This window comes from Meriones unguiculatus, chromosome 15 (assembly GCF_030254825.1).
Source record: "Meriones unguiculatus strain TT.TT164.6M chromosome 15, Bangor_MerUng_6.1, whole genome shotgun sequence".
Classification (NCBI taxonomy): domain Eukaryota; kingdom Metazoa; phylum Chordata; class Mammalia; order Rodentia; family Muridae; genus Meriones; species Meriones unguiculatus.
Window position 1 is genome coordinate 72,814,573 of NC_083362.1, and position 26,708 is coordinate 72,841,280.

The following is a 26,708-nucleotide window of genomic DNA, read 5'->3' on the forward strand; positions in this document are numbered from 1 at the left end:
AGGGGTGGTGAGGCATCTGTGACTTTTTCCTTGGCCAGGACGTTTGTCTTTGTTTAGCGCGTCCCATCATTTGCCACACCAGTGTAGCTGTCTTCTCCTTATCAGTATTGTTTTTGACTCAGCCACTCGAGCCTTTCCATGGCCATGAGGGACACATGAGGGATGGGGTCGGAGCTCAGCCAAAGAGCTTTCGCCCATGTGGAAAGCCCTCCATTTGATCCCCAGTACGAACAAACCTCAAAGGAATAGGAGCCAGGCCCTGTGTGCTCCTCACTTGGGCACCCATTCAGCCATCTGCATCTCACACTCGCGGGCACCTGCTGTGTCTGGTGGAGCACCAAGCTCCGGCAGTGATCAGAGCACCACGGATTCCACTACGAAGCCACAGCCCAGGGGAGCAGAGAAGGGCAACAGCCCAGGGGAGCAGAGAAGGGCGACAGCCCAGGGGAGCAGAGAAGGGCGACAGCCCAGGGGAGCAGAGAAGGGCAGACCGATTGACATCTCTCAGGTAGTCAGGTGTGCGGGAGAGTGTGTCTAACAGTGTATGTAGATGTGGTTTGAAGAGGAGATAACCACCTCACCCACAGGCTCACATGTTGAAAGCTTGGTCCTCAACTGCTATTTTGGGAGATGGTGGCAACTTCAGGACATAGGGGTTATCTGGAGGAAGTAGCTCCTGGGAGTGGTCACTCCTTGCCCAGCCTCTTCCTGTCTCTCTTTTTTCCCGTCTGGTGTGAGGTGAGCCGCTTTGCTCCAATGCACACTTCCTGCCACGGTATTCAGCCTGACCTCCACAGAGATGGGGCTAGCTTGTCTACTGCCTCTGCCTCCCAAGTGCTAAGATTAAAGGTGTGCACCGCTGTGATAGACTCTTTACTTCTCAGCTATCTTAACATTGATGGGCGCTCGCATGGGCATGCACGTTAACACTTTTGTACACATGTGCATATATACATATATATGAATATGTGCATTCATGTGAATGTGTGATAATGTATGTATGAGTATCTGAGGGTGAGTATGAGTATATGATTGTGTGAATGAATTTATGTATGAATGTGCTTGTGGGTTTGTATAGTATGTGTTTCTATATACACACAGAGAGAGAAACTGACTGATAGACATTTCAGCATTGTTGCTACAGTTTATGAATTAGCCAGGCTGGACACATTCATAGCTGCCCTCATTGACACCTGCTTTGTGAGCCTGGCTACTGGATGGTATCTTCAGAGAGCATCCAATTAGACTGACTCAAATGTCATGAACCACAGCTTGGTCCCTCAATAGTTCTCTTAGATCACGACTCTTCCATTTGTTAGCTGCTAAGAACCATGAGCATCACAGGACGGCCTGCTTGGATTTTTTGTGCAGGCTGAGAGCTAGTTAATACTTGCTGCTTCCTGGAGGGCCAGTCCAGCTGGCTCTGTCATTGATGAGGACTGTGACACATCTGCATGCTGTGAGCAGCTGGGCTGCCAACAGTCCATCGGCCTCAGGTGGTCAGAACCCCAGCCCCCAGGATAACCACTTAATCTTTCCGAATGAGAATGGCAGCTCTGGATGGCTGCAAGAGGTGAGGTTCCTGTAGGAAGCCCAACCCTGGGCCCGGCCTGCCACAGAGCGTCAGAAAGACAACGTGGGCGTGGCTGCCCACCACCTGGCCATGCTTTACCTAAGGGTAGGAAGGCACTCTGGCCTCTGGCCAGATGGGCAAGGTGAGGTGGCTCTGTCCCAGGAGGTTGGGGCTGAGAGGCAAAGGATGGCCAGAAGTCCATTCCTAGGGATGCCAATGCCCACTCAGAGCCACACTGGGCACACAGGATGGGGCCTAGGATGGTGGTGAGAGAGGGTTTGAACATGGTGGCTCTCCATGTGTTACAGGCCCGTAGTGAAGAGATCCAGGGAGGCCCATCAGGTTCTTGTTCATGTATTCAAGCATGTACACACACACACACACACACACACACACACGTACACACACAGCCTGCCAGGTTGTGAGAAGTGTCTTCTGTAGTGTTGGCCTCACTCTCAAGCCCAGCATAAATTTAGCTTCGCCCTCCAGTGAAAGGGAGACCCCGAGTCAGCTCCACAGCCCTCTGGCCACAGGTTTACTTGGAGGGATCCAGAGGCCACCTGTCTCAACAGCATACCCACTGAAAAAGAGGTCTGAGTGGGCTGGAGAGATGGCTGAGCAGTTATGGGTGCCTGCTGTGAAATCATGAGGACCAGGGTTGGAATCCCAGTACCCATGTAAAAAACTTTAAAAACAGAACTTTGCCACTGATTTGAAGAATAAAAATCTGAGCATCTCAGGGCCCATTGTCAAAAGAGAAGCACACATTAAGATCTTTAAAATCAATCTGTAAAGCCAGGCTGTAATCACGCAGGACACATGGAGGCCTGTGTGTGTGTGTCTGTGTGTGTTATTTGCTGTTAAATATGGCCAGTGCATATCAGCTTGGCTTCATTGAATTTTTTTTTTTAGATATATCAATCTGATCCATAGGAAACTACAAAAATATATAAAAGAAGTATTTTCTTTTTATTACATTTTGCTAATTTGTGTGTGGGTTTGTGCACACTGCACATGTGTGAGGCAGTCAGAGGATGACGCTCTGAGGTTGACCAGAGGGCAGGGGAGGAGAACCTCCCTAATCAGTGGACTGAGAGAGGGACACGGATGGAGAAGAGGGAGGGTGGGATTGGGAGGGGAGGAGGGAGGGAGGCACAGGAGGATACAAAGTGAATAAACTGTAATTAATAAAAAAATAAGAAAAAATGGAGATTAAAAAATTACTAATTTGAGGGAAAAAAAAAGAAGAAGTGGAGTCAGGAAAAAAAAATATCAAGGTCATCCTCTGTCATTCTGAACCACAGAAGATAGCACCTGTCTCTGTGTAGCCTAAGCTAGCCCAGACTCACTATGCACCCATGGCCGGCCTTGAGATGATTTTCTTGCCTCAACCCCAGGGTGCTGGGATTACAGACTTGCAGATAAACACTGCCACACCTGGCTCAATTCCTATGGTATTTACATTTCACTTTCTTGTTTTACTATAATAGAGATAAATGTAGTGAAATATTATGGCTTGTGAGATTTCAACAAGTATTAAAATATGAACTTTCTTTTTAGTATATATTAAATATAAATAAATATAAATATATATGGGCTTGATTGCATTATGTCTAAATACACATGCATGCCTGACACCCATGGAGGCCAGAAGATGGTGCTGGGTCCCCTGGAATTGGCGTTACTGATGGTTGTGCATTGCCATCCAGGTACTAGGAACTGACTTCAGGTCCTCTGGAATGGAAAGCCCAAGCTTTTAACTGTTGAGCCATTTTTTTATGGTATTTATGGTCACTGGAAAAACAAGTACTACTCTTTAGAGCAGTGTAGTTCTACAGAAGTAGGAGTCTCAGGTTGGGCAGACGATTCAGTGGGTAAAGGTGCTTGCTGCATAAGCCTGATGGCCAGAATTTGATCCTTGGAACCCATGTTGAGGTGGAAAGAGAGAACCAACTCTACAAAGTTGTCCTTTGACACACGCACACAGTATCGTGTATGCATATGCACACAATAATAAATAGGTAAGGAAATAAGTAAGTAAATACATAAATGAATTTGAAACCATGTAAAACACTAAAGGATATATGAGTCTCCAGCGACCTCCTGCCTTAGCCTTTTGGTGCTGGGATTACAACCACAAGCCACTGCTCTGGCTCTGAAGGTTTTTAATGAGGAGGCACACACCCTCTTTCATTGCACTAAGTCTTTGGAGCGTGACGAGTGTCTTACAGACTACCCTATGAGTCTTCTTCAGACTCCCTGTGTCCCTGCCCTGTCTCCCTCTACAGAACAGCACGGTGTGACTAAAGGACCCCAGGGCCCAATGCATCCTGGCTTCTCCCTGTGAGCACCTCCTCCTCCTCACCTAAGATACCATCCAGAAGACTCTGAAGAAGCACAAACACAGGCTGGAAGATTTTGCAAGAAAAGGAAGAGAGGCTTTTCCACGGAAGAAGACAGCTGTGCCAGAGGTAAGCCCACCTGCTTGATCTTGAATGTGGAAATTCTCGTGATCTGTGCAGAGAAATGGCAGGAGCCAGAAAGCCCTGCTCTGCCTGGTGTCCCTTTAATGGCCACATGAGGCCTGGCTCTCAGTTCAGGAGGTGCTTGGGTTTGCGAAGAAGGTGCCTTCATGAGTGGATGATGTTTTTCTCTTGGAAATAAGGAAGCTACTGGAAGCCAGGGCTGGAGCGGGACAGTTCTCAGCACCTCTTTCTCTCTTGTACATTCCCAATTGCCTTTAGCTTCCCACAGCAGCAAGATACCACCATCAGCTGCGGCTCCCTCACCTGAACCTCCTAGCTTGCAGAAGCTCAAGCTGAACTTACATCTTTTTAAAAAATTATTATTATTTTTTTTTATAAATGGCCAAGTCTCTGTCCTATTATAGCAATGGAAAGTAGATCCAGATACTTGCATTTTATGGATAAGCCAATGCCACACAGCTAAGGAGTGGCAGAGCAAAGAATTAAAACACAGGTGGGTACCGGAACAGATGTGAGAAAACATTCTGTTACTTCCCCTTTGCTATGAAGCAGGAAAAACATTACAAATGTCAGAAGAATTAATATTCAGAACATAAAAACCACTCAGTCACGAACATCAGTATAGAAGCTCAACAGAAAAGGGGGCAATGAAGCTGGGCAGCATGGGCAGCTGAGCATGCAGTTCAGTTGGTGGAACGTTTGTCCAGCGTGAATCCTGGGCTCCATCCCCATGCCAGTTCAAGCTGGCATGATGGCACATGACTGAAATCCCAGAACTCAGGAAATGCAGGCAGGAGGGTCAAAAATTCAAGGTTGGGGCTAGAGAGATGGCTCAGCAGTTAAGAGCTCATAGAGTTCTTGCAGATGACCTGGGTTTGGTTCCCAGCACCTGAATGGCAGCTCACAACCACCCGTGACTACAGTTCCATGGAACCTGATTGCCTTTTTCTGACACCTGAGGGCACCAGGCACACATGAGGTGCACAAGATAAATACAAGCAATACATACACACAACATAAGTGTTTAAAAATAAATAAATAAAATAAAAATTCTATTTTTAAAAAAGTTCAAGATCATTCTCCATTACCTAGTGAGTTTGAGGTCAGCCTCAGACCCTGTCTCAAAAAAGGAGGAGGACGAAGGGAGGAGGAGGAAGAGAAGGAGAAGAAAAAGAAAAAGAGGAAGAAGAAGGAGGAGGAGGAGGAAGAGGATCAGAAGGAGAAGAAGAAGGATGAAAAGAAAAAAGGCAAAAATAATACACCCAAACAAGACACACTGTTCATTCACTGGATCAAAGAGAATGCGGAGGTTTAGTGCTGGAACTGGAGTTGTGGGTGATCATGGCCTTTCTCACAGTCGGTAGCAGGGTGAAATCCCAGTCTCTTTACCCCAACACTTATGACTTAGTTTCCGATTTCAGGTTTTCATTTTTGGGTTTGGGGATAGTTGCATAAAAATAATGAGCAATGTTGGAAATGAGACTTGGTGTAAATATGGAACTCATTTATGTTTGTATGTAGTTTATACATACAGCTTCAAAAGTAATTTAAATTTAAGTAATTTGTGTGTACGTGTGCGTGTGTGTGTGTGTGTGTGTGTGTGCGCACATACACACACAGAGGACAGAAGAATGTGTACCCCCTGGAGCTGGAGTTACAAGTGGTTATGAGCTGAACAGCATGGGTTCAAGGAACCAAACTCCAGTTCTTTAGGAGAGCAGCGAGTGTTCTCAACTGCTGAGCCATCCCTCCAGCCCCCTAAAAGGAACTTTACAGAAAACGTTCCCAACAGTTTTACACGTGAAACAGTTTGCTGGGGTAGAATTGCTCACTGTGGCATCCTGTCTGTGCTTAATTCCGTTGGAGCGTTTCAGACTCAGGGTTTTTCAGACTGGGGCTGCCTGAGCCTACGCTGCCTTTTGGATGCCCCGTGTTGGGATCTGATGTGAGACACGCTTTCACTGCTGCGAGGTGCCCACGGTCTTGAAAGAGGACAAGGATAAACTGCACACATGACTGAGCTATCTGGAGCCTGTGCTGCCCGATGCCACCCCTGCCCTGTGTCCTCAGAGCATCCGGCCAGCCAGTGAGCACTGCTGACCCCTATGCGCACTCCTGCTCCTCTGTCCTTATTCAAGTCACTTGTTTACTGCAATGCGGTTGTGTCCCTTTAATGCTAAAAAGCAAGCGAGCGCGGGTGCTCAGGGTCTCCACGTGCGGCCTGGAAGTCTGCCTTCCACCTGGTAAGGAATCACTGGTCTGTGCTCTCACGACCAGCAGAGCAGGGGTTGTTTTCATAAAAATTCAGCTGCAAGCTGTGAGGGGCCCAGTGAAGGCGTTTGTATTGTCTGCTTTTGAAAAAATAATAATAATGGAAGTGTGTTAGTAGGTTACTTCAGGAGTTGTAAAACATTTAGAAATAAGTGGCACCCTTACCCACCTGAAGGGCTGCTGGCGGTATTTTCTGTGTCTGATAATATGGTGACTTGGTTTTCTAACCCTCTGAGAGTTCCCCAGTGTTCATTTTCCTTCATATCTGGAGGGTGGGGGACCGAGCTCACCTACCATATTTATGCTATTTAGTTTTTATTTTTCTGCCTTTCGTTTCTGTTTTAATTTTTGAGGCAGGCACTAACATAGCCCAGGCTTGCCTCTGATTGCCTTTGGGGCGAGATGACTCTGAATTAACAATCTTCTTGCCTCCAGCCGTGGTATGCTGAGATTACAGGCAAGCACCGCATTCCTTGACTTTGGTCACCTTCCTACGTGATAAACACAGGAGCTCTTCTCTGTGTTTAGCTCCGTTTATGCTGGGAAAGGCTTATACTGTGTTTCAAAGTTTTAAATATATGAATGGATCTCTAAGTTTTAGACAACAACCACCCACACAAAGTCTGGGTGTGGTCCCCAGGTAGCAGGTCAAAGTTCAAATACATTTTTATATGATGCTGCCAGACAGGACACATAGGTGAACCCCATAGAGCTGGTCTTTCTCAATGACGTCCTTTCTCAGCAGTGGAGCCTGAATTGAACTGAGTGACACAGACAGAAGCTTTGCTCTGGTTTTGGGTCATTAGCCGAATGACCAAATGCCAAATTTGACATGGAGACATGATGTTTTTATATACAAAGTTCATACACAAGCAAGTTACAAAATCTCTCTCTCTGTCTCCCCCCTCCCCTGCTGACCATCCATTCCACCACTGGCCATCCTCTCTCTCTACCACACTTTTCCAGTACTAACAAGATTAAGATCCTTGCTCAACAAAAACACACATTTGCCACACATTTCTGTTACTGATAACTCCACATTGATTATCCCTCCATGCTAGCAACCACTGTGCCACTCACTGGCTGCCTCTCCCTCCTTGATCTCAGGGAGAATGGCCTGGACCTTCACACAAAGGGTCTCTTGGCCCCTCAACCATCCAGAATGCACAAGGCCCTCAAATGTGGGAAAACACACGCCTGACTCTGTCACCTGCAGGAGACTAGAACTATTTCACAGTCACCGGTTCCCATACCACCTAGAGCCTCAATGTCACCAAAACAGAAAGGCAGCCACCCCATCTAACAAAATATCAACGTTTCTAACGTCCAGCAAGGGGCCTTGCGCCAGGCGGGGTGGTCTGTGACCCGATAAATGTTTCTTTCCTTATCTGTGTTAGAGAGACAAGTTCAGCCCTGAACTGTTCCAGCAAGCCAGATGGGAACCTCAGCACCACAGAGGGTCCCTCAACCTTGCACCTCCCACCCCCGGAACCTGCATTACCTCCTGCAGCTTGATCTCCTCCGGCTGGAGGATGTCCAGCACACCACTGCTCTGGATCTCTGGAAGGTCTTGCCAGAGGTTGAACCTGGAGTGGGGGTTGCTGAGCAGGCAGATCTGAGGCAGAGCTCTCCTCTCAGGTGGGCTGGCCAGCTCCTCCTCCTCCTCTTCTTCTTCCTCCTCTGGGGTGTCTTCCCCAGTCGGGGACCCATCTGAGTTGCCTTGTACTTCTGCATCCTGTTGCCTCCGGGTTTCGATTTCTTGGAGAGTCGATTTATCCCTATACTCTTGATACAGGAGCCCTGAAATCAAAGCATTGTAACAAAGACAAGAGCAGGATGTCAGATTGCGGTCCTTGCAAAGCCCCTACACGCAGAGAGAAAGCCAGCGTGTCCTAGGCCTCAGCAGCAGGCTCTAGCCTGCAGAAAAGACCTCCCATCGCCTTCATTTCTGGGGAAGATCAGCATGTTTAAGCGTCTTTTGACAAGTAAAGAAATTCCTGAGTAGATTCAAAATTGCTTTTCCCACACACACTGGAAACACACACACACACACACACACACACAGGAATACAGACCTTGATGCGTTAATAGGCATGCATGCAAAAGTGATGGAAATAGCTCAATTATGTTTCAGTATCCCACCAGGGTCCTTTCCCCAGTTTTAAAGGCTTCAATATTAAAACTTAAGAAGCTGTGCATCCCTGTACTGGGAGCTGTTACGAGTTTCCATGTTAAATCAGTGTCTCATCAACTGAGTCCAGAGGAAACTGTTGCCTCTGCCACTCACACCTGAAGGCATCATTCCCTGACCAATCACATTTAAAAACAAATGTGACACAAATTGCTGGGGGGGAAGGGAAGGAGGAGATTAGGGGTGCTGATGAATCAGTGTAAACCCAGCACCTCACAGAAAAGAAAAGGAATAGACACTTGGGTTATTCTGTTGCAGAGCAGAAGGACAGCCTCACTCAGGCTGGCAAGGGCATGTGACCCTGCCTGCTGAGAGGCTGGTAGAAGGGGGTTCACCCCAAGCGTCTTGTGGGTCATGCCACTGGGGTAGAACTGTGCCCTGAGGGCCTGGGCAGACCCCAGGGAGGGGTGCAGATGTGTCTGATTGCATGGCAGGGAGGATAGGGCCCCCGGTATGGCCAGGACTATAAGGACAAGGGCCTCAGTTAAGTGGGGGAGGACAGAGCCAAGGCCCTAACTCATGGCATGGTTCTAAGGTAGAAGACAAGCCCTGGCACTGGATCACAAAGAGTAGATCCACTGGATCCCAGCAACCAGCTTGGAAAGAGGTCTGATGGCACCATTGGTAGAGGCAAGGAGCAGAGGGCTGGGGTGATGGAGAGAGGCAAGTGTCCTTGGGGAGCCAGGGAGCCTCATTGGGCAGTTGGACACACTGGAGCTTTTCTCACATAAGATCCAGCAAGGTTAAGTGGGACCCTTGCCAAGTTGTTGCCCTGGAGGCAGCATGGATGCGAGCCATACTCCTTCAGGCAGCTTGGAAGCTTGTCTAAACAGTAAGTAGAAAGGGGCAGAAGAGAAATAGATCACCGTGAAAATCCTGACAGCGGCTGGATAAATTGCATTCGCTAGCAAGAGTCTCATAAATCCATCCCATTGATTAAATTATTTGCTTCCGACACTCGGTGACTCTGTGACTCTGTGTTATGAAGCCTTTCCAGCAAGGCAGGACGGCACTGCCCTCCCTGAGAAGATTAGGATTCTGTGTTTTCACAGTTCTCCCAGCTGCAGAACTGGCCAGAGGGATGCTAACGACATGAAAGTCCATGCCGGACTCCACTCCAGGGACGGTCCAGCGTCACCACAGAGGCCATTTCAACACACACACACACATACATTGGGGTGCCCATTTGTGTCCATGTCCATGTATGTGTGCTTGCATGTGGGGAGCACTTGCCATTCTTTAGGTGATGGTCACCTCGGGTGTTTTCTCTTGAAACAGGATTTCTTATTGGCTTGGGGCTCACCAGCTATGTGAGGCGAGCTAGCCAGCGACCCCCAAGCTAGCCAGCGACCCCCAAGCTAGCCAGCGACCCCCAGGGTTTCTCTTGTATCTGCCTCTCAGTACTAGGATTATAGACGTGTGCTGGCATGCCTGGCTTTTAGAGGGTTCTGGGGGGTTAGACCCAAGTCCTCCTCTTGTGTGGCCATCATTTTACCACCTCCGCAGCTAATTATCACCCAAAGGTTCTGACGATGCTTGCCGGGGCTTCCTCATAGTGACTTAGCAGAGTGGGTACTTAGTCATGGTTGAACACCTTTTATAATCACCATTTCCAAGCTTCCCGGAAGCATCTAACTTAGCATGTTTTAAAGGCTCAAAAAAATGTATCTTATGCCACAGCCAGCAAACTGCGGGCAAATACTACCCCAGACTTCTCAGTGGTACATGTGCTGGCAGGAGACAAAAATACCAACACTGTGGGTAGCTGTGTTGAAAATGGTATTTCTGAAAGTGCTTCACAGTGGACGCCGCCTCTTCCCTGTCCCCTCCCGCCCCTGCTTTCCACTGGGGAGGGGAGGGTTGGGCTGGACACTCGGTGCTCAGGGAAGTGGATAGGGACTGATGGAGGCTTCCAACAGTGGTGGTGGGCTTTTCCTCCCCAGTTCCTGTGCTGGGAACCAAAGCCCATGTGCTAGAGGTAGGAGGAAAGGCCTTTGGGAATTGGGCCCTGTTGGTGGCTGGAGGGTGCTGCACTGTTTCTCCTGCCATGTGGGACTCTTAGAGATCCAGGAGGCAGAGAGAGAGCAACCCTCACCAGACACAGGCCTCCAGGGGCAGCAGATCTCTAAAGGGAAACACCTAACTGTTTATCCATTACCAGGGTTAAGATTTGGGTGTTGCATTTTTTCCCAAAGGCTCAAGTGCTTGTCAGCTTGGTCTCCATTGTAGCAACGGTGAAGGGGGCCTTAAAGAAGGTAATTAAGTGACATAGGTATCTCTTCTTAAAGGTTCCATCAGAGCCTTTGATCAAGAGCAGGTGGTTCTAAAATCAACAGTGTGAAACCTGGACCTCTCTAGCTTCCCTCTCATAGTCTTCCCTTGATACCCTTTCCTGTGTGTGGCATGGCCCTCACCAGGGCCAACAGAAACTGGTGGCCTGCTCTTACACCAAAAAAAAAAAAAAAAAAAAAAGCCAAATAACCTAATTTCTGTATAAAGTTCCTAACCTCCAGTATTTTGTCACAGCAGTTACAAAATATACTAAGACACTCAATCCAAGTATGGGTTAATATACTAGTGAAGGAGACAGAAAGGAAGGATATCTTATCGTCTAAGGGTCTCTTAAAATGGTATCTGCAGTTGTTGGGATCAGAACAGCCCTCCTAGGCTCACAGTTTTGAATGCTTGCTTACCAGCTGGGGAGGTGTGCCTTTGTTGGAGTTGGTGTGCCCTTGTTGGAGAGGGTATGCCACTGGGGATGGTTTTGAGGTTTCAAAGCCCATGCCAGGCTCAGTATCTCTCTCTGCCTGCTGCCTGCCTGTGGATCAGGATGTGGCTCTCAGCTACTTCTCCAGCTCCTTGCCTGCCTGCCTGCTGCCATGATGATAATGGACTCACCTCTGAAACTGTAAAGAAGCCCCAATAAAATCCTTTCTTTTATAAGGGTTGCCTTGGTCATGGTGTCTCTTTGAAGGAATAGAACACTAAGACAGTATCCATCCGATGCCGACACATAAAAAGAAACAGCCCTTCCTGATTTTACAGACCTTGGCCTGAGGATATGGCATGTGGAGCTGCAGCAGCCACCTTGAAACACAAAATCCAAGTAAAGGAGGGAATGCAGGAACCCTCACTGGGTGAGTGTGCAGGTGCGTGAGCCAGCGCTTGAGCTTTCTACCTCTCAACTCATTAAGCAAGGCGGGCCACCTCCATTGCTGAAGACTCGTTGTCTCTGGATATTTTTACTTCCAGCCAAATACTTAACACAAGTCATGTCAGAACGTTTCAAAAGGCTCCATACCTTTTCCACTCAAGCTGCACTCCCGCTCCTGCCCTTCTGGGGTTACCATGATTACGATGGTCTAACCTGCCATTTTTCATAGTCCTTCATTTTTATTTGTCTTAAATCCCAATTTTCATATAAATAGATTTATCTCGCGCAACTTCTGGCCTCGAACCTCTGTTAAAGTCTCCTGGTTTGGTTCGTTGTTTCCTGCGGATGTTAACTTTCTCTGTCAAAGCTCAGGCTTATGCGGTATGCAGGCAGAGCAGAAAGGCTTTGCTCCATCTCTTACTGAGACAATCTGTACTGGGTTGGTCGTGTTCTGTTAGAGGGGGAGCTCCCAGCTCCTCCAACCAAAGCCCCCTCCACCTCATCATCAAAACCTATCTTCCCGAAGAGAAAACATTTACCCTTCAAATCTTCCAAGCCTGCTTGTAAAGGGCAAGCCACTCACTTACTCTTTAACAAGCAATCTCTACGTGCCAAGCACCAGCTTCGGTGCCAGAGTCAACACACGAACACACTCACGTCCCCAGCATCCCCTGCCTGACTGGTGGAGAACCACAGAGACAAAACTAGAGTGGGCATGGCCCATATTCAGGCAGAGATCTATCTCCTAGGCCCCAGCTCCTTCCTCCCAGGCCTGGGGTAGGAAGCTCCCAGCCTGAAAGAGCAGCAGCCTTCCTAAGAAGTCTCCCTAAGCTGCGTCTGCTCCACTGCAACCCTGGAGACTCTGTGCCTGTCCCTTACAGGGTTTGGCACTGGAAGATAAGCGTTATATATCATATATGTGTATGTATGTATATATATATATTTCAAAATCTAACATTTGTTTTTAAAAGAATAGGTTATTGATGGCTCTGGCAACATCCCAGAATATTTTCAAAGCAGCCAGCATCATTTTCTGGTTAACAGGAACCGTTCACAGGTGGCCCTGGTGGTAACATGAGAAATAGTTCACTGTCAGTAGCATTTTTGAAGTGTAAATGCTTCAGCTCTTAGGACACCTCAGTCCTCTGAGGACTCACAGAACTTCCTCCCAGCTCTGGAGAAGCAGGGCCCCCAAGTGCTATTTCCTTGGGTTCACCCTGGGCAGCCTTCTGGAAAGAATCTTCTGGAAGGCGGTGGCACTCCTGCCTCTATCATTTCCACTCTTGCGAAGATTGTACAACCAGCCCAGCTCTTCCCAGAGCTCCAGAGTACAGCTTCAACTCCTGGCTACCTTCCAGGTCCTTCCAGGACCTCCCCCTATGAGGCCAAAGAAGGCTTCATCCTTTCTCCAGCCAGGCTACTGCATTCCCTGTTCCGGGGCAGAAGTCACAGGAAACAGCGTTTTCTGCAGGAGAGGGCTGGACCAAGAGTGTTCTCCAAAAGACACCAGGATCAAAACCCACCGCTAAAGCTCAGCATAGAGTCTCAAGCTCGTAACCCAAGAACTGAAGGAGGCCTGTATGAGGTCCAGGCTAGCCTGGGCTACTGAGTAAATTCCAGGCCAGCCAGGGCTGCCATCTCACAAATAAACCACAGTCCCTAGCTAAATTGGCCCAGTGGTGTAGCACTAATAAAACCTGGCAGTTCCGCCCGGGAAACAATTAGAAGCCCTCACGTCGAAAGCCAACCGCCAGCCAGCCCAGAAGTCAGGGTCCCCTGGAATCCACTAGGCTCACAAGTTCCAAAAGAGGCGCTGCCCACCCCGGACCCACCTATTTGTTCGATGAGGTTCCTCCAAGAGTCTGCGGGGATCGGATGGATCATCTGCAGGGCCTCGGTGAGCGTGGTGGGGCTGTCAGTAAGGGCAGGGCACTCCTCGGGTGTGGTCCCATTTCCAGGGGTGGAGGATGACTCGCTGCAAGAAAGGGAGGAGAGTGAGGGCTGTTTATTTTTAAGCAGCGACACACCTTGGCTAGATCGCAAGAGGCGGCCGTCCGTCGGCACAAGCGGCTGCTGGCTAGGGGTACTACTGCCTTGTGCGTGCCCAAAGCCAATGGGTCACAGTGACCGCCACGTGTCCGGGCCCGGGCGAGCCCTACAAACCTTTTCTGTCACCATACCAGGGCGCGACATGGTGATTCACTCCCACACCCGTCCGCCCAAACCTTCATGTTTTTCGAGCTCGCGGGCAGGCGTCGGAAACTTGGCGTACCCTGGCCGCTCCACAGCGCGGAAGGCCGCCCCAACGGGTCCTGCCAGCCCGCTGCCACCCCACGCCCTTAGCTGTCGCGCGCCCCCGGCCCCACTTGCGGCTCTGATCTTCGGGTCCCGGAGACTCGGAGCGCAGAGAGGGGCGCAGGGAGGGACGCGCGCACTCTGGGCGTCCTGGAAGAGGGAGCCCGAGGCCACCCCGCTCGGGGACTCGGTGCTGTGACCCAGACTAGGAAGCGCACGGCTCTCCCAAGGGGAACTCAGGTCCGACGGGTTAGAGTTAGTGGGGGGCAGCAGGAGCCCGGGCGCCCGGATAGGCCGCAGGGGTCGTGAACTCCGTCCCGGGCGCGAGTGGGAGGGAGCACGCGGGGACGCTGGCGGGGGCCAGGACGCTACCGGTCCTCACCTGCCAGGCAGGTGTCCCGCCGCCGAGTCGCGCGTGTCGCTCTCCGAGGTGGAGCTGTCGTGGTCCACGGCGCAGGCGGCGCTGAAGGCTGCAGCCAGCAGCTCCATGGGGACCCGAGACAGGGCAGGTTCCAGGGCCGGTGGGGGGCCTCGCGGGGGGCCCAGGGCCCGGCCGGGGGCAACGCGCGGGCTCCGGAGCGAGGTCGCAGCGCGCGCGGCTCTGGCCGGAGCTGCCTCCGCCGCCGCCGCCGCCGCCGTGGAGCGCTCCCGCGGACGAGCGCGCGCCCGGAGGCTCCCGGGGTTGCCACGGCAACGAGGGGGGCGGGCGGTGCGCGCGCGGCGGGGGCGAGGCCTGCGGCGGCGGGGTGGGGGCGCTGGGGCGCGGTGCACCCGGACCGGGGGGCGGTGACTCCTCAACGGGCCGGAGCCCCGCGGCGCCTGCCTTCCCCGCGGCCGCTGGGTGCCGGGAGACGTGGGGACCGAGGGACGGCGAGCTGCCTCCCCGAGTCCCCCCCTCTCCCGGGGGCGGGGGCGTTTTTCGCAGCTTCGCCCCCGGGTTCCTGGAAGGCGCGGGAGAGGCGACCCTCTGTCCCATCCTCTCCGGCCCCCTTTGCAGTTCCCATGACGGCTTCAGTCTCCCGACCGTACCTTGGGAAGGTGCACCCTCTAATCCCAGCTGGAGGGACACAGAGGTGTCCCCTGCACGCCTGCTCTTGACCTGTGTGTGTGCGTGTGTGCATGTGTGTGTGTGTGTGTGTGTGTGTGTGTGTGTGTGTGTGTGTGTGTGTGTTGGGCAGGTGGGTGTGGACCCCAGTGCAGATATCTTGCCTGAGCGGGTCTGCCTACTGGAGCAGTCTCTCCCAGTGACCCCTGACGCTGACAGGCAGGAGTTGAAAAGCAGAACCGAAGTTCCCTGAAACCGCTGGAACCGCTGTAGGATTCCCCTACTCCACTCCATTGATTCTTGAGATCTGTGCCCTACTGTTAGCTAGTACAGAGCTCGGATAAGCGAGAGAAGTAAGCGAGCGAGGGAAGAAGTTCAAATCCACTCAGAGGGAAGTGACCCTGAGCCAAGCATGCAGCTCTTCCATCAGGGACTCCGTATGCTGCAGCTCAGGGGTGACGTGGGAATCTGGAGGGCCTGCTGCCCAGTCCCCTTAGCTGGGGCCAGCCTGCTCCTCTTGGGGGAACCAGGTGACAGCTGCCTTTATCTGAAGCAGCCTGGCCCGGTCTGCGGGTACCTGGGAGTGAGGGTGGGATACAACCCCCCTCCCTCGCATACCCCCTCCACACTTCTTTAAAGGAACCGGTTCCTGAGGGCTTGAGGCAGCGATGTTTATTGTTTTTTATGTGTTTGAGGGTTTTGCCTGCACGTATGTATGTTACCGACGTGTTTGCCCGGTGCCCTCAGGAATCCGACGAGGGCATTGGATCCCCAGGAACTGGATGGTTGTGAGCCACCATCCGGATGCTGGGAACTAAATTCCGGGTCCTCTGCGAGAACAAGTAAGTGCTCTTAACCACTGAGCCGTCGCTCCAGCCCCAAGCATTACTCATTCGTGGATGAGTGGACGGGAGGCAGGACTGGACGAGTGAAAGAAACAGAAGTGAAGGGAGGGCTGTTTTGCTTGGAAGGGGCGATGGTTAGCTAATTGTTGTTTGACACAGCCTGGCAATCACAACCAGACAGAGTCTGAATGAGGGACTGTCTACATCAGCCGCGTCTGTGGGGAGTTGTCTTGATTAGGTTAATTGAGGTGGGAAACCCCAGTCTACCTTTAGCTGTGCGGTTCCCATGGACTGTTAGAGTATGCGTATGTTCGCTCCTCTCTTTCTGTTCTTGACTGTGGATGTACTGTGACTGGCTGTTTTAAGTTCCTGCGTCGCCTTGAGCTAAAATAAACCCTTTCTCTCCTAAATTACTCTTGGTCTGGGTGTTCTATCACAGCAACAGAAATGAAAGCAAAGCAGGAGAGGTCTACCATTCCCAGGTCGCAGGAGTAGAGGTAATCCCCATCTCTCCCTGACTCAGTGTGAGAAGAGGATTAGAGGTGACAGAAAGCCCCCTGAATCCTGAAGCTGCAACTGGTTATCCTGGTTCCCTAAGACACACGGTTTTCGCAAGGCCTTCTGGGAGTTGAGAGACAAGCTCCTGATTGGCCTTCTTTCCAAGCACTGCACCTGCCTTCGCGATTCCATCTCCTGGATACGGCCCCCTCAGCATCTTCCGCCTACAAGTCTGTGTGCTCCGTGGCCATTCCCAGTCACTACCATCCACCCTGGCTTCCATGATGAACTATCCCGGAAGGGGTGCATAACGGGAGTCTACCTTTACAGCTCTGGAGGCTGATGTCTGAGGTGGGCCAGGTCAGGCTCTGGGACTGCAGAGTGCTGATTTCTCATTGCATTCTGGCAGAAAGGGGTTGTGGGGGGTGGTCTCCAGGATTTTCTAATCCTATTAATGAAGGGCCCACACTCACGTGGTAGAAGCTTTCCAAGTGTCTCAAGTCCTAATGACATCATATGGGGGGGGGGTATTTCAACATGCAAATTTGGAGGGTAGAAACGTTCAGCCCATGATATTGTTCCACTGGAGCCCCCAAATTTATTCCTGTACAATTCAAACTGCATCTCATATACCCAAATAATGTTATTTATTATAAACAGTTATAACTCCTCCAAGCTAAAGTCTCAACACTAACGTCTCATCCAAATCAAGGGTGGCAGGGAGGATAAGTCAGTGGTATATGGCACAGGGCAAGGCCCTAGGCTGGATGCCCGTTCCTGAGGGAGAGAAAAACTAACAAGTTAACTACGGTTAAGACGCAGGGTCTGGTTTATCCTCATGCATGTAACACTTCTCATCTGAAACCAAACATGGTATGTCCTTCTAAATACAGTAGCAGGACAGGTGGGGATCTATGCCCCAGTTCCAGAAGGGAGAAAAAGGAATGAAGAAAGAGGTGACCAGTCCCAAGAAAGAATCCTGGTGTGTCCATCTTCATTGTCAGCTTGACTGGATTTAGAGTTTCCATGGAAACACACCTTTGGGTGTACCTAAGAGGGTTTCCAGGAGCCAAGAAGATTCAGCATGAGCATGGGCAACACCATCACTGGGCCAAGGTCCCAGGTTTAATGAAAAGGAGAAAGCTGGTTGAGGCTCTCTTTTCAACTCTCTGCTTCCTGACTGTAGATGCAGATGTGGCCAGTTGCTTCACACTCCCACCTCCATACCCACCGTGACTTCCCTACCACTATGGACTGCACCCTCCAACGGTGAGCCATTTCTTCCTGAAGTTGCGTTTGCTGGGAATTTTGTTTTGGAAGTAAGAGCTGTAGCTGAAACACCAGCAAATTCCCTGAGGCTTGGGCATGGTCCTCTCCGGATTGCAGCTCTGCCTTGCACATCACTGGAGAGGTAGCCTGATCCTACCTTTGCTTTGCTGCTTGTTGGGGCTGGTCCATGCTGTGGCTCTCTATGGCCTGCACCCACACCCACCAGGGTTTGTAAGGCCCAGGCCGCAACTCTTTCTGTGTATGTAGATGTCCTTGGAGAGTAGAGTGGAGCCATGGTTCTCAATCTTCCAAATGCTGCAGACTTTTATTACAGTTCCCCACATTGTCATGAACCCCAACCTTAAAGTGATCTCTTTGCTACTCCGTAACTATAATATTGCTACTGTCGTGAATCATAATGTAAATATCTGATAGTCAGGATAGCTGATATGTGAAGGGGTCATTCAACCCCCAAAAGTGGTCATGACCCCCAGGTTGAGAACCACCAGAGCAGAGGCAGCTCTGCCCCTCCCTCCCCAGCCTAGGTACTCTGCTCTGTCACTAGCCCTGGGTCAGCTTGAGAGCTAGCTTCAACTTCACTTCTGTGCCTCCTTGCATGTACTAGGGAATCCTCGCAGAATTCCTGGGCCTCACTGGCTGCCTACCTAACTCCAGATTTACCAGAAAACCTGTCTCAAGGGAATGAAGCAGAAAGTGAGAGCAGGACACTTGATGTCCTCCTTTGGCCTTCATGCACAGGTGCACAGGCATGACCAGCACCCCCTCCCATACACACACACACACACACACACAACACACAACACACACACACACAACACACACACACACAACACACACACACACACACACCCTACTTACTCAATACATACATAAATAAAAATAATTTAAAAATACTTTCTCAATTAGTCTTTCTCTCTGTCCTCTTTCTAAGCCGGGGCTTTCACAGTTTGATTTTAAACAATGCCATTGGAGTTCCGGGACCTGAAGACAGTCATAGCCTCCCAATGTCCCACTACCCCTAGCTCTCTCCAGGCAGGTGAACACTGCCTTTTCCCCCTGGGCTTTGGCCTGTGCATACCTCACTGGGCTTGTTAAAAACCGTTCCCTCCTCTATGGAAGGTTGCTCCGCACCCCCTCCCCCGCCCCCAGGCCTCCTCGCCTTTACCAGCAGGGGCCACTTGGCACTGTGATATTCCGTGAGCCAGGCATCCCCGGGAAGAGCATTTCATGGGCAGGGAGCGGGGCCTGCTGATCTGCATGGCTCTACCTCTTAAATCCAATGTGACACTAAATGGAAGCTGTCACCTTCACACTCTGCTGCACCGAAGAATAAAGATTCAACTTTTCTAAAAATCCAAAAATACCATGGTGAAATTACATACATTAACATGAATATAATAAAATATTCCAGTTGAAAAATAAGCTAAAAATATGCTCCTAATTATAAAATCAGTTTAGAGACTCACTGAGTTCTGCGACATGTAACCTTAAGCTAAATTTTCCATGTTCTAATTCCCATCATATTTAGGGCTTATTAGGCAGGCTATTATTAAAATCTCTACTTCACTGACATTTTGCTCTGAATCATTCACAAAGTAAAACACTAAGAGATATTTCAGTTATTTATACCTGGCTGGCACACAGTAGGTTCTCTATACACATATGTGGAAATTTAATAATGTTTTTAAAAAGAAATATTTTGTTTTTTTAGGCAGTTTGTCTAAGGGTTGTTTATGTATTTTAGGTTATAAGCATTGGCTTTTTCTTTATAAGGCAAACCCATCATTTAGGCATCTTTGTTTATGCTTCCTGAGCCCAAGGTCTCGTAGGTAGCTTGTGGCCGATTTGGAAGCATATTGTCGTGGCTAGTGTCCTAATTATTAACTTGACACAATCTGGAGTCATCTGAGAGGAAAAGCCTCAACTGAGGAGTTGCCTAGATCGCATTGGTCTGTGAGCAGACCAGTGGGAGATTGTATTGATTATTGATTGGTGTAGGAGGGCACTGCCCGCTGTGGGCAGCAGGGTTCCTCCTCAGGCAGGTGGCCCTGGTCCTTAGAAACTAGTTAAGCACGAGGCAGGAAAGATATCTGAAAGCCAGCCAGCGTGCAGCGTTCCTCCATGGATTCTGCTTCAAATTCCTGCTTGAATTCTTGTCTTGCTTTCCATCAATGATGGATCGTAGCTAATGTATAAGCCAAAAAAAAAAAAAAATCCTTTCTTCCTCAAGTTGCCCTTTTCAGAATGTTTTATTGCAACTGAGGTGAAACTAGAGCAGATAGTTTAACTCTTAACTCAACCAAGAATCACCCGGAAAGGGAGTCTTAGGAAGGTATGATTTAGACCAGGTTGGCCTGTGGGCGTGTCTGTTGGTGATTGTCTTGACTTGACTGAAGTGGGAAAGCTTGCCCTGAAGGTGGACACACTATTCTTTGGTTTGGGTCTTGGGTTCTATAAAAACAGAGAAAGCTGGATGAGTACCGAGCCTGTATGGTTTTACTCTCTGCCGTCCTCTCTGCTCATGACTGTAGACATGATGTGGTCAGCTGTTTCAAGTTCCTGATGCTTGGCATTCCCACAATGATGGACTGTGAGATAAATAAATGCTTTCTACCCTAAGTTGCTTTTTTATCATGGCAACAGAAAGGTATCTAGGTCACACATCAGAGTCAGTCAACATTTTTGTGGAATAAGGAACCATGATTTATTTTTCTCAATAGGGGATTAAACCCAGTGTCTCTTGCCTATTAGGCAAGCAAGCACTATACCCCTGACCTACCTGAAAACTGAGGTCAGCTCTCTGAGTCGCTATTATGTCCTCATGTTCCTAAGGCTAAGGTGAGGCCTCTAGTTGGCCTTTTTATTCCTTCCTTCCCTTCCTTTCTTGCTTGCTTGCTACTTTCCTCCCTTCTTTTATTCCTTCCTTCCTTCCCTACTTCTCTTTCATAGGCATGCTGTCATTCTTTGCCCAAAAAAGTTAGCTATTAAACTCACATTGTGGTGGCTACCATAAAAGGACTTTCAAATCAAGAGAGGGACAATATGAACAGGACGAGCCAAGGGACTTCCACATACAGAGAGCCACCCATGGTCTGGTCTCTTCTTCTATGGGAACCCAGGACAGTGCTAACTTTCTTGGGCAAAGAACCCATTCCACCTAGACATGGTTCCTCTAAAAAAATGCTTTGCTTTGGTTTTTACTTTTCTCAACCTACAGTGGTAGGTTCTGCTTTTAGCCAAATAGGGGAAAGACTAGAGGAATGAGGAGAGACCAACTAACTTTTGTCTGGCACAAGATGATCTTCTGAGCTCTGGATTGGAATAGAGCCAGGCACGAGAGTCAGTAGGGCAAGATGTGAGAAGGACAGACATACGGCACCTGAGCAGAGGTAACCAGCCATGTGGCAGAATTTAGAAGAGAATAGATTATTTTAAGTTATGAGCTAGTCTGAGAATAGCCTAGCTATATGAAGTAGGTATTTGTAAAATAATTCTGTGTCTCATGAGTCATTATTTAGGGAGCTTGGGGTCTGGAGAAAAAAATCACCACAATAATGTGTCTTCAGTATCTTTAGAAGCCTGTGGGGACCAGTATCCATATTTTCAGTTATGAGAAATATCCCATACATGAGATGCTATCCCATTGTTATGTTTTCTTGAAATGGTGGGAAACGGGGAAGATATGAGAGATGGGTTTCTCTGGAATATTCCTAACCAAATATACCATAGAGGGATTTTGCTTGTGGTAGAACACACAATTTATTGAGATGGAAATGGCATTACCAGAAGTAGTCCCACAATACAGGAAAATTCTCTTGGGCCTTTGGGCCTCTAGCTTGCTATGTAGCCAAGGATGACCTTGATTAGATTTCTGATCCTCCTGTCTCCACACTACAAGTGTTGGGATTACAGGTGTGTACAACTATACTTGGGTTTTATTTCGTGCTTCCATTTAAACCCAGGCTTCACGCATGCTAAGGAAACACTCTATACACTGAGCTAGCCTCTAAGGTATAAATTATGAAAGAAAGAACAGCCCATTCATAAAGATAGCATGTAGTTAAGAAAATTAATCATTAGAAATCATTCCTTGAACGTTGCCAATAACTGAATTTTAGGCAACCCTGCCCTTACAATCCTGTTTTTCTTGACTTACCAGCACTGACTGTTCAAGGGTTCAGGATCTTTTAGAACGATCAGCATGTTTTTTTTTTTTTTTTTTTTTTTGAAACATGCGCATAGCAGCTTTATTTGTATTAGCCAGAAGCTGAAAACAACCCAGATGTCCCTCAACGAAGAAATGGATACAGAAACTGTGGTACATTTACACAATGGAATATTACTCAGCAATGAAAAACAAAGAAATCATGAAATTCCCAGGCAAATGGTGGGAACTAGAGAAGATCATCCTGAGTGAGGTATCCCAGAAACAGAAAGACACAAATAGTATATACTCACTTATAAGTGGACATTAGACATACAATATAGGACAATCATACTAAAACCTGTACACCTAAAGAAGTTAAGCCAGAAGGAGGACCCTGGATAAGATGCTCAATCCTCATTCAGAAAGGCAAATGGGAGAGACATCAGAAGAGAGAAAAAAACAGGGAACAGAGGCCCTCTGTGGCAGGTTCCTGTCCTATGCCTTGTTTTCTCCTTCTTCTGATGTCCATCTTCTTTGCCTCTCTGAATGGAGATTGAGCATTTTTTTTTTTTTTTCAATGCAGTTTATTCAGGAACATTGAACAATCCTCGGACCCCGGGGAAAGCCAGCCCACAGCTTAAATAGCCTCTGGGTAGCCAACCCAGGCGTGCCACGGGGGCAATGCAGATAGGTCCACATACATAGAAGCAAGCCAGATCCTCAGCCTTAGCCAAATGTGGAGTTGTTCGTGACAGAGAGCACTCACCATCGGGAAGGTGGAAGGCAGAAACCAGCTCCATCTTTAAGGCATAGCATTCCGCAGATCAGCATGTTTTTTAAGACAATGAGCCATGTTAGAGACCTAGGGAAGTGTGCCATCAAAGTGTTAAGTCCCAAGGTTTTTGCCTGTCTCTTATCAAGCTTAGAAAATGGTTTTCTTTCATGGAATTCAAAGCTTTGTAACCAGATGTTTCAAAGAAAAAGTGTGGCATGTCAAAAGCCATATCAGTAACACAACAGAGGGTCTTTCAGTGCAGGGCCATTGGTCTCAAGACATGCATGGAAGCTTCAGGGTGCCTCCAGGAGGGCAGGAGCGGGAACTGATGTAACCTTCCTGAGGGCAGCCTGGTAACCGTGCTGCAAACCTGTGATTGTTCCTGCTCTACAGAGAAGACAATCTACTTCTAGGAATATATCCAACGAACTATTATGTCTGTGCAAAAAGAAATAGCTGCAAGGACATGCTATTTATAACTGTAGCACTTAGAGCTATGTAAATATCCAATTACTGAAGACTGCCTCTGTATTCGTGTATGCGCATGTCACATGTGCACACATGTGTGCATGTGCGAGCATGTGCTCATCCGTGTGTGTATGGAAGCCAGAGGTCAATGGCAGGTGTCTTACTGAATTGCTAATTGCTGTCCACCTCTTTTTTCTTTTTTCTTCTTTCTTTCCCTTTTTCTTTTTTGTTTTACCTTTTCCCTTTCTTTTCTTTTTTTCGTTCGTTCGTTCATTCGTTCGTTCGTTCGTTCGTTCCTTCCTTCCTTCCTTCCTTCCTTCCTTCCCCTCCTTCTTTCTTGGAGACAGGGCCTGGAACTCACTGATTAGGCTACACTGGCTGGTCAGCAAGGGTCAGAGATTCTCCTGAATGTTCCCAGCACTGCTGGGGTCAGCTTTTCACATGAATGCTGAGGTCTGAACACAGGTCCTCATGTTTACATGGCAATACTTTACCAGCTGTCCTCTGCCCCAGCTGACTGTTTAAATAGTGACATATTTCTCCCATGGAATACTATGTGGTTAGAATGATTTTTTATTTTAGGGTAATATTTAATAATCTGGAAAGATGCCTTTACAGTTTAATAAGTTATATATGCATACACACATATATGTATGTATGTACAAAATATATATATACAAAGACCAGGCTGGCCTCAAACTCACAGAGCTATATCTGCCTCTTCCTCCCAAGTGCCAGAATTAAAGGCTTATGCCACGGTGCCCAGATGGTCTCTGGCTTGGTTTGGTTTTTGTTCCAGAGACAAGCTCATATCCTGTTGTCCATTGCTGGCCTGGAATTCACAATGTAACCCAGGCTGTACTTGAACTTGGTGTTCTTCAGCTTCAACACCCTTCCATCTCCCCGACCAAGTGCTGGATTATAAGCACAAACCACTACATCTGATCTATTTTGCTTATAAGTTGACATTTAAGCATGGAATTTTATGTCTGTGTATGTCCTTTTAAATTAAAGGACTGATGGAGAGGCCAGTGAGAGGCCTCAGCAGCTAAGGGCACTTGCTGCAGGAGCCTGAAGACTGGGGTTGAATGGTGGAAGGAGAGGACAGGCTCCACAGAGTTGTCCTTTGCCCCCCACACTAGTGCTGTGGGGTGTGGCCCTTTCCATACATGACACACGCAAACACAGTGATAATAAAGGAACAACTTGGGGGTGGACGCTGCAAGAACAATCACAAAGAGTGTGGCACTGTGCTCAGAGCTGGCTGCCTGGGTTCTGAGGGAATTTTCTTCTTTGTGTGTTTAATTTTTTCCCTACAATAAATGTGTCACTTACATAATAATGGGAAAAGTTACCTTGAAAACAACATCAATCTTTTGATGTGCATAAATTTAGAGTTTGAGCTGAAAGTGCGCTGTAACTACGGGAGATCATGATGAAGTGGGAAGGGTGGGGCTGCTTCAAAGTCTCTCAATTTACCTGAGAAAAATATCTCACTCTGTCACATCCATCAATCTCTGAGGAAAAAAAACAACCTTCGGTTCCCAGAGAACCATGAAGCCAGATTTTACAGTGAGCTATTTCCTGGCACCCTTAGCATGAAATCAGTTACCAGATATCTGTCTGGATGAAAAAAATAAAAAGTTCCTTTTTCAGAAATTGCCCTTTTCCATCCAAAAATTTTAGTGTGGGAGTTCTAATCAGACTGCTACTTCCATTTCAGCCAGAGCTGTCCCCGAGCGAGCGCTCACTGCCTTCCACTGAAGGTGGGATTCTCCAGCACCCGGGCTCAGCTTCACCCCACCCTCCCACCACTTGGCCTCCCAATTAGGAAGCCCTTGTCTCCCGCTCCAGAGGCAGAGCTGGGGGCCTCTTAGGACAGTGATCTTTCTTGACTGGAAAGTTAATTTGCTGGCCTATCACACTGTGCTTACAGAGGAGGGGTGGCCTGACTGATTGTGTCCTCCCCTGGGCTGCCAAGCAGGGTGCCCGGCAGACTCCTGAGCCTCCTTGTACATCTCTGATTGAGACAGCTCTGGAGTGGGGCTCCGAGTCCCCCTCAGCAGAACACAGCCACAACTGCTGTCCCAGAAATCCTTTTCCTTCCAGCCTATTCACCCAAATCTCTCCTCCCAGCTTCCTTGAAAGAGAGAAGAGTCCCCTTGGCTAACATGCAATTATTTTCCAGGGACAAAATCTGTTTGCTGACAAGAGCTGTGACTCCACGCCTGTTTTTCTCCTTCCCGGGACCAACCAGTGGCTGCCGGTTTTTGTACTGTTAAAGCCGTGTCTTATTTTTTCCATGCAGCATGTTAAGTTTTTTGCTGTTTCTAAAACATTGCTCAGTCCTTGGAATAGCTTTGATTTGTCACAGTCAGCAGGCTCTCCTGGTGCCTCTCTCTGCCTTCGCTCAGGCTAAAAAGATGATCTATAGAAGGCTCCTTGTCCTTTACTTTTTGTGGAGGTCTCTAAGGAGAAGCACAGACTTCTTAATGGAATTGACGTTTGTTCTTGTGAAAGGGGCCTCAGCTGTCAGCAGCTATGTGTCCTCTAAGAACTGATGGGCTCTTCCCAGGAGAGGGGCAAGTCTGCTTGCTCTCTGGGTGTGAGTCAGAAAAAATGACAGCATAGGATGAGAAATTCCCTTCCCTTGAAGAGCACCTTAGAGCATGCCTGCCCCTTCTCCAGCCAAGCCCTACATCAGCCCAGCACGCCCTGTGCTCCTTGTGGGTGGCCATCGCTCCAGCCTCTTAAAGACAGAACAATCTGAATTTTCTTCATTGAAAGCCATTGTGATTATTAAAGCAAAAATCCCAGAAGCACACACCAACCCACCCTTCAGTTGTGAGGATAAAAATAATTCAAGCCTTTATGGAGGGAAACCGAGGAGCAGAGGCTTCTAGAAGCATGCTGTGCCTCTAGAAAGGCTGTTCTAGAACTTTCCCTGAAGACTTAACCCTAGAATATGGAAGAAGACAGGCACAAACTTGGTTCATTGTAGCATCATTTCTCAGAGCTCTATGTTGGAAACAACCTAAATCCCCACCTAAGAAGACTGGATGGACAAGTCATATATACATATGAAGCTATATACACATAGCTTCATACAACATAGTGAGATTCAGCTGTAGAAACGAGTATGAGAAAGGGCGTCACCACAATGAAGTGATTTCCAGGGTTGAGCTGAAGAAGCAAGGTGGGAAAGCGTGTGCGGCTCCAATTGTAACAGAACCGAGACAGAACATGTTAACTCACAAGATGATTCCATGGTAAAAGCACTTGCTGGCAAGCCTAAGGACCCGAGTTCAATCCCCAGGTACACACACACAGTAGGAGAGACTTGAGTCCTGAAAGTTGTCCCTCTGACCTCCATAAGCACATGGTGGTGTATGCACGCTCACACACAAGCCAACGAATGTTAGACACACCTCTTAGACATGTATGTCTTCACCGACACCCCTCCCCCAAGATAAAACAAATAAAAATGACTAATCCTGGGGAACAGAGACCAAGACTTTCCTGAATCAGCACCTTTTGACTTGCAGGTACTTTGAATACACACACACACACACACACACACAGAGAGAGAGAGAGAGAGAGAGAGAGAGAGAGAGAGAGAAAGCTTAACACATGCAGTGACTTGGCTACCTTTTGGATCACAGTCCCCGCT

At 48.6% G+C, this 26,708-nt stretch overlaps 1 protein-coding gene across 4 annotated transcripts in view; it reads right to left on the bottom strand.

Annotated features, from left to right (window-relative positions):
• The window catches only part of Ngef (neuronal guanine nucleotide exchange factor), an 86,135-nt gene that overhangs the window by 14,102 nt on the left and 45,325 nt on the right, over window positions 1-26,708 (bottom strand). For 2 of the 4 annotated variants that reach the window (XM_060368793.1, XM_021644631.2), the window contains 2 exons: window positions 13,508-13,650; window positions 7,832-8,130 (listed from right to left, as the gene is read on the bottom strand). In XM_060368793.1, the coding sequence (XP_060224776.1) occupies window positions 7,832-8,130; window positions 13,508-13,650 (442 nt within the window). Of the gene's footprint in view, window positions 1-7,831; window positions 8,131-13,507; window positions 13,651-13,838; window positions 13,861-14,352; window positions 14,633-26,708 lie in introns of those variants that run through there. The other 2 variants (XM_021644632.2, XM_021644633.2) reach the window with 2 other exon arrangements.